The sequence below is a fragment of the Pimephales promelas genome, chromosome 5 (genome assembly GCF_988280905.1).
Source record: "Pimephales promelas chromosome 5, fPimPro1.hap1.1, whole genome shotgun sequence".
Classification (NCBI taxonomy): domain Eukaryota; kingdom Metazoa; phylum Chordata; class Actinopteri; order Cypriniformes; family Leuciscidae; genus Pimephales; species Pimephales promelas.
In genome coordinates, this window is record NC_142773.1 from 29,152,675 (window position 1) to 29,161,371 (window position 8,697).

Consider the following 8,697-nt stretch of genomic DNA (forward strand, 5'->3'; position numbering starts at 1 on the left):
CTTGTCTTATACTTGTGTTAACTCTTTTGACCGAGTAGCCTATTAAATATACTATTTTACATAGTTTTTCATATACAGTGTAATGAAACTTATGTTGGAAAATATTTATTATAATATTGCAGCCCATTCTCACTCCCAAGGCGTCACCTAACTGACGCCTTGGGAAGCATTTGGACATGCTTCAATATCTGACGCTTTAGGTGCCCTTTAGCGTCAGTTAGATGACGCCCTAGGATCGCGTGTACCCTACCCCCACCCCACACCTAAACCTTACCGCGTCCTCTAACTGACGCTTTCCTTTAGCGTCAGTTAGATGACGCCGTAGGATCGCGTCATGTAAGTGCCGCTAAAGGGCGCCTAAAACGTCAAATATTGAAGCATGGTCAAAGGTGACGCCTTGGGGTGAGAATGTGTTGAATATTAATATAAAACAAATATGTTTCTAATTCTGCATCTCTGAATTTTTGTGTAGGGTATTCCACTGGTAGTGTACTGTACATTGGAATTTACTTTAATTCTACTTTACTCTTTGCCCACCATTGACTGAATTTTCCAGTTATCCGTGTTTTCACCATAGACAGTATAAGAAGTGGACAGAGCCATCTCATTGGAACTCCATTGAGACAAGTGAAGCCCGTTTTTGGCGATTTTTTTTTTTAGCACTTCCGTCGCTGACGCGCAGACTCAAACAGAGCTTGACGACGTAGATGTGACGAGGGGGGGGGGGTCGGGACTATGAGTCTGTCAACATGCTGACCGCATAGAGGCGGCCGAGGAGGTGGCCAGTGTGAATCACTGGCCTCGGTGCCTAGGAGAGGGTGGAATGAGGCATGCAGCTGACACAACACAGTGACAGGCTGAAGTGGGTGATGGGGTACAGCTGAATCAAAGTGGACAATAAGCCCGGTTTAAAGTCCACTTCATAAAGGGCACCCTTACAATGAGCTTAGCCACTGTGGCTAGTTATTATGGAAATGTGTGGAACTCATCTTTTTTATAATGCCCAAGCTTCAATTTTAACTGGCACGTGCCTGGCCCTGTATAGACAGTGACTCAAACTTAGATACAATGCTTAAACAGTTTGATTTATCTACCTTGGAAAACAATACGATAAACATGTGGTCTGTGCTTGAATGAATAGAAGCACTATTTTTTTCAAAATCGTGTCATTTTAATTGATAATGGTATTTTTCCCTCACCAAATGAATTACCGTAATACAGTACTTTCATGAAACTTTTTTTTTTTTACTAATAATGATGCATTCGATTATATTAAAGATATTTATAATGTCACCAAAGATTGCTATACATTCATCAAACTAGTAAGGAAACAGACTAAAGTAACATGCCTTCATTAGTGTTCATTCTCAATATAGAGTATGTCATGAGGCCTTACACAACTCTCTGTTGTATTGTCACAAATCAACACCTACTCCTTTTTGCACACAATAGGTCTTTGAACAATCTGGCAAGGAAACTTTCTTTTTCCCATTCTTTTTATTTCTTTGGTTCGGATGAAAGAAAAAGGGTGGACTGACAACCTTTCTGTGTTGGGTTAGACTAACAACACACTCTGCACCCACTCTTACTAAGAGTAACTTAAAAAGGGACTCCCACGTTCTGTTAGGCCTTTTTGGGGGAACACGGGTGGAAAAGTGGATGTCCGAGCTGACCTCAGGTGACCTGACCTTCACACTGCTCTGAACGTATGCACTCAATCAGCCAACATGACATTCCACAAAGCTGCGTCAAGCCTTGATTGGACATGCCACAGAAAGTGGACATTTGGTGTTAAAATGACCCTTTGTGAGTGATGGACTGATATAATGACACCGAATATCTCCCTCCATTTAAATCTCTATCAGAAAACAGATAAAACTGCAAAGCCATTTCCTTTCTTCTGAGCTGAGGTGGACAAGCACATGAAACATGTTGCTAGATTCAGAGGACAGTTCACCCAAAATTTCAAATTCTATCATCATTCACTCACCATTATGTTGGTCTAAGTCTGCTATAAACTTTATTTCTCATATTGTAAAAAGCGCTAAACAAATTAACTGAATTGAATTGAATACAAGTTTGGAATGACACTGCAAGGGTGAGTAAATTGTGACAGAATTTGTAACATTTTATTTGTACTCCTTTATTGACCTACAATTACCATACAGAAATGCATCATTGTAATTTTAGTATTTGTTTGTGATTCTCCCGTTTTCAGAAAGCTGCCACTGAAATTGAGAAGCATAAGTCAGCAGAACTCACAACCATGGAGGTACCGTTCTCTTTGTTGAAGTAGCATACATGCATCCATATACTTTTCTGAATCTGACCATTCTTTTTCTTTCAGCTTCTTGGGGATATAGAGCTGGTTCAAAAAATTAAACAACATATAAAAACTGAAGCAGTGCTGAAAAAGGAGATTGAAAGGTATAAAAAAAAAATATGAAAGAGAGCAAGTACTTGTTCTTTCCACTGCCCTCTGTTGTTCTTAATGTTTTTAATTGTTATCAGGCTCAATAAGCAGTTGTGCATGTCCAATCAGGTGTGGGAAAAGAAGTTTGAGATTTTAAGACAGAGGTACACCCTACTGTTTTGTAACTACAATTTTTTGTTTCTTTATGCTCCATTAGCTCTGCTACATTGATTATTTTCTCTCTTAAGTTTCCATGCCATCAAGGATGAGATGTTTTTACGGCAGACTTTGCAGCGGCAGGAGGCCATTCTGCACAACGCCTCAGTCAGTTTTGCGGTCAGTAGCTTCTCTGAAAGCGATACAGTTTTGTCCACTTTGAATCAATATGCTCTCCCATGATATTTACACACCAACACGTCTTTTGCTTCATCAAAGCTGATCTTACCACTCTAAAAGAGGGAAGGAGCTTTAATCATGTAACACTTAATGAAAACTGCACCTGTGGCCTGTCCCGCACACACACACACATACAGTAGAGGTTAACCCAGAACAGACTTTAACAGGTGCATGCCCATTAAGCCCCTCATCTCTGGCCTCAATTGGTGAAGGCTGATGAATATGCATAAGTTTTGTTTTTGTTTTGCTCTGCACCCCACACCCCCTTTAGCAGGCGAACAAACTAGGCTCACCTCGTTGTGGCCTGCCTGTGTCAGATGTCATTTATTAAACAAAAATGCACAGCTGATAAAAAACTTAATTTTTGCCATTATATAGCCTATGTTATTATTGTTTTATATACTGTACAAAACCGTTCACAAGTTTAGGATTAGTACGACTTTTTAATGTTTTTGAAAGAATTCTCTTATGCTCTCAAAGGTTTAAATTTCCATTTATTTAATCAAAATTACAGTAAAAACACTACTATTGTGAAATATTATCACAATTTAATAATTTGTTTTAAAAGGTAATTTAGTCTTGTGACGGTAAAACTGTATTTTCAGCAGCCAGTACTTGTCTTTAAAGGAATACTCCACTTTTTTTGGAAATAGGCTCATTTTACAAGTCCCTCAGAGTTAAACCAGCCCATTCTCACTAATGTGTTAGTTAAACAGTTGGGTTTTTACCGTTTTCGAATCCATTCAGAAGATTTTCTGATATTTAGAAGAATATTGGTAACCAGACAGTTTAACTGTTTAACTCTGGGGGAGTTGTAAAATGAGCCTAGTTCCAAAAAAAGTGGAGTATCCCTTTAACGTCACATCATGGTGATTCAGTGCTCAAGTAACATTTCATTATCCTTGTTGTGCTTTTTTGTGAAAACCGTGATACCTTTTTTGAGGATTCTTTGATCAGTAAAAAGTTCAAAAGAACTTTTCTAAAATGTGTAAACATTTTGTAACATTCATTCGGGGCAGTTTATGTGACATGCCGTTTTAGACTTAAAACAGGAAAATTGTATGCGTTTTTACCGTTCATTTAGACTACACCAACGTTTTCGTTTTCGACTTAAAACGTTTTCGACTTAAAACAGGAAAATTGTATGCGTTTTTGCCGTTCATTTAGACTACACTACTATTTAAAAATAATATCTTTGTCTCCATTTAAACTACAAAAACACGAATTTGTAAAAAAAAAAAACGGTGACGTTATACGTGTATTACGTGCTCAGTCAATAGATGCATAGTTTTTCTTTACCAAGTGACATTGCCAACTATTGAACTGGCATGCACAATACAGCATTTTTAATCATTTTTGCAGATCCACGGGAAACGGGAATTGTTTTGACAAAGGTGTTTGTGAAAAACGCAAAGGAAAAACCTTTTTAGTACATTGATATCGTGTAAACGTAGCCTGCCCTTAAAATTCGGGAGTTTATCACACCAAGCATCTACAGTGTTAGGTAGAAATCTTTTTCCTAACACTTTAAGCCAATTTTGCTTCTCTGTTTGTGATCAGATAATTTTGAGGGTATGTTTACACAACAACAATGAACTAAAAACGGTAAAAAAATAAAACACAGTACACAAAATAGTTTTCAGTTTTTAGTTGAAAACATTATCATTTAAACAGAGCTTCCATCAGAGATGGCAGAGAGAATAGAGACTAACGTATTGAATTATGGACTCCTTATATTATTTGGTAACCTTTTGGACTCTTCAAGTGTCCTTTTTTTTTTTTTGAAAGAATTTACTTTAAAACTTAAAAAAAAAGGCCTAAATTTTTGTGAGAATCACCCTACAATTTATGGTTTACTTTGCTGGAAATAGATGCGTTCAACACAAATGGCATATGTTTAATTTCAAGATTAAATGTGCGATTAATCACATACTGAAGATCAAATCTTTAAAAAATGTCTTAGTAATATGGGTTATATGTTGAAAACTGACTTATGAGAAATGGTCCTCATTGCTTGAAAGGCTTTCATGATGTTTTCATCATGTAGTCCTCATTACTTGAAAGGTTGATATGTTTTAATTTTTAGCAAATATCATGACCCCTGTATAAAAACAACTGCATCTATGAGATGTCCGCATTAATAAAGAGAAACCAACATATGAGAAAATGTGAGATATTTCAAATGTCTTTTTTTCTTGTAGATGGATGCTCCTTGCTCACCACAGCAGAAGAATCCAGCTGAAGATACTGTTAAAAGGTTGTACCTAAACAGCAAAGTGGCTCCCTTGGTAAGGAACCTTCCAACTGAAACTGTTCTGTTCTTTTTTTGTGATGGACTTCATAGCTTAAACGTTCCTCTGCTCTAAGCCACGTATAGATGCTGGAGGCCAGCAGAAAGGGGACAGGGTGGTGGACATCAGTCTACAGAGTGAAAGAGGTGCAGATGCTCTCCCTGGATTAGGTTAGTCCATGTCAACCTGAAAGAGATAACAACACAGACAAGTTTCTAAATCATCTAATTTAACTTGATTACAGTTGTCGTAAAGCATTAACACCTGTCCTCAACTTGACCACATCAAAAAAGATGTTTATACATTGTTTAAAGATATTGATTTCCACTTAGAAAAGTTGCCTTGTGCACTATTATCATATTAGCACTGACACATGAGGAAAAGGAATGAGAAATGATGGAGAGAGTTGTCTTGCCTCAGCAACTTTTTAATCTCTCTCTTGCCTATTATTGACTTTCTTATGATTGGGATCTAGGTTAATGAGCTTAGCAGGCATGACTTGGCTAGATAACCTAAAAGACTTAATTCCTTCTGTCAATATGGAAGCTCTACACAAATATCTGATGCACAGAAGCTAACTAATCAATCTGCCCAAATTACAGCGCTGTGCTGTCGGTGGATTTCAACAGGCAAGTTACTATGGACAATAAATGTGTCATTGGTTCTGCATTGGTTCTTTTTATTGCAAATGTTTGTTGATTTAATGTATATATATATATATACATATATATACACACACACACACACACACACACACACACATATATATATATATATATATATATATATATATATATAGTTATTTCAATTACATGTACACACTAACAGTCAAAGGTTTTGAGCTGATACAAATTTTTTCTGGAAGTAATTAATATTTTTATTTAGCAAGGTTGCATTAAACAAATAAAAAGAGATTGCAAAGACATTCATAATATAGACTTTTATTTCGAACTTTCTATTCATCAAAGAATCCTAAAAATGTATCACTGTTTTCCATAAAAAAATTGCCACTGATAGAGTAACATTTCTGAAAATTAAGCTTTCATAATATTACTGAAAATTTTGATCAAATAAATGCATCCTTGGTGAGCATAAGAGGGTGTGTGTGTATATATATATATATATATATATATATATATATATATATACGTATATCAGTAAATATAAAAGAAGGATACAAGCGTTCACTTCATGTCTAACCCTCTGTATATTTGCTTAAGTACTTGTGAAAAGTGTCTTGTACTTGCAGCCTAGGCTCTGGATAGAGATGTTTACAGGCCACTGCAGTAGTTTATAGTGGGTTAGCCTGAAGGGGGTCAACGGTCCTCTGTCCAGAGGGCCTGGCCAGTGACCTCTACAACTGCTAGCCGGCCCATGTCTAAATAATGGGAATCTGGTCCATACATCACAACTGACACCCAATAATTGAGACACTGGAGATAAGGCACCGGCTACTGAGGGTCTTGACACTTGGAAAGAGTTGGCAAACATTGTTGTCACACAGCAGATTATGTTTATTCAGTGTGTCACCGATCTAAGGTGGTGTGAATAATTTCAAGCCTGCACTTTTACAAGCTTGTATTTGGACATCCAAGCCAAGGCTGCATGTCTGCCTGTGTCTGTCTGTTAACCGAGGCTATTTTTTTTAATAATGAATATTGTCTTTTAAAATCAATCCGATTTGAATGCCAATATGTTTGATTAAGGAAAATGTCACAATACTAATAATTAGAAATAGTATTAAACGTTTTAACAACATGTGAACACTATCTAAGAGAGTAAAATTTATGCAGCAAGTTAAAATCTCACTTTTTTTCTAAAATATTTAAATGTTCCCTTGCCTTTTTAACATGGCAAGTGTATGGATTCAAAGTCATTCGGCAAATGATCAAAAGAAGGGGGACAAGGCTGCTTGGACACGACCATAATAAATTTTTCTTCCTTTTTTGTTCATGAATACGTCTGGCCCATATGCTTTTCTGCAGAACTATTTGAAAGAAGCATTTACAAACCCAGGCCCACCACATTAAACTCTATAACAATCTTCATTCATGGTAACTTATCAGACTCAATTAATCAACCTCAACAATGGCAATTCTGATGTGTTCAAGCAACCTGAAAGGCATAGGTCAGCACCAGGGCAGTCCTGAGCTTGACTTTTTTTTTTCTGCACTTAAATCTATGTGTTCTGTCATCAGCAATTATTAAGACTCTTTTTACCTCATTTTTAGACCTACACCTCCCCAAAAATAAAATAAAATGTCTAAAGTAAAACAAACAACTTTCAAAATGAGCATTTTGGTTTTCTTTTTTTTCTCTCTCTCTCTAAAAGGCTACAAAGCCCTGCAGTTGATAAAAAGCCTCTCAGTCAGTCTCAAAGGAGCATGTCTTCTCTGCTGCAATGTGAATGGTATTGTTATGGCTATTCCAGTGGGCTGAAAAGGGGTAACCACTGGTTTGATTCGGTTACACGGTGTGGTTAAGTTCTCCCTCCCACCGCCTTGGTGTCTATGGAGGGTCCGTGACCTGTTTTGAATTGGCCAGGGAAATGTCATGTTGCCCCTCCCATGGGCAGAACTCGTATTCACTTGATTGGTACAAAAAATGACTTGGGATGGTAAAAACCACAGTTCCTGCATCACAATTTATAGGTGCTCTAATATCAATAAAATCTATAATTTACTTGTGATATTCAGCTATATGGCTGGTAATACTATGCACTACCAAAGCCAAACTTGTTTGGTCTATTTTAGATAATTTAATGGGCACTGTTGATTTGATGCATGAGATTTCCTTTGCGTTTTTAAGTGTTTTTATTCTAAATTAAGTGTTTTCTTTAATTGCAGATTCCCAGGTGACCCTTGAAGATGAGGAAGATGAACTGGAGTTTGTTATTTCTTCTAAACAGGCAACCACACATTAAAGCTACATTTGAAATAGAAATAGCACCACGAACGATAACTCTAATGATAACTACATGTGTGCACACCAGCGGACGATATCGCTGCAATTTTATCGACTAGTGTTTTAAATGCTCGAGCTCTTAAAAGAAGGATGGATTCTGATTGCTGGAAAAAATTGTTCTGAAAGTGATTTCAAAGAAATCGTTTCCCCGTGCCGTTATCGTTATAGTTGTGGTGCGGTCTCTACTATTCTTTTATATTTAGAATGATTTTTAAGATCTATATCGTTATCTGCCTTGATGTGAAACGGGCCTCTAGTCTGTGCTCTGCATGTTTGTGTCATTTCGAAACTTGACTATGTATGAGTCACATCGTAGTACAACTTTTTTCTTTATGAATCAGAAATCATTCATTTTTGATCTAAGAAATACCTAAATAGAATTCAGTCTATGATTATATTTTAGGATATTGATCTGTATCAGCATAATAAAGCATTTGCACAATAATTCCTTTAACAAAAGTCGATTCATCAGTGAAGATATCACGGCACTCCACAGTGCGTTTGAACTTTTTTGGCATGTTTTCAAGGAAAGCAAAGAGAAAACTTCAAATCTCTTTAAGTAAATTCATTCGATTTCCCCCATAGTGAAGCCACACAGAGCTCCCATTAAGAGAAAACAAAGGCTATCATGAC

The 8,697-nt window shown here is 36.7% G+C and overlaps 1 protein-coding gene across 1 annotated transcript in view; it reads left to right on the forward strand.

Annotated features, from left to right (window-relative positions):
- Positions 1–8,697, forward strand: part of c5h10orf67 (chromosome 5 C10orf67 homolog) — a 119,488-nt gene extending 110,791 nt beyond the window's left edge. The window contains exons 10-16 of the mRNA XM_089131270.1: positions 2,219–2,272; positions 2,348–2,427; positions 2,512–2,577; positions 2,662–2,749; positions 5,011–5,097; positions 5,177–5,270; positions 7,947–8,697. Of these exons, the coding sequence (XP_088987396.1) occupies positions 2,219–2,272; positions 2,348–2,427; positions 2,512–2,577; positions 2,662–2,749; positions 5,011–5,097; positions 5,177–5,270; positions 7,947–8,023 (546 nt within the window). The 3' untranslated portion in view covers positions 8,024–8,697. The remainder of the gene's footprint in view (positions 1–2,218; positions 2,273–2,347; positions 2,428–2,511; positions 2,578–2,661; positions 2,750–5,010; positions 5,098–5,176; positions 5,271–7,946) is intronic.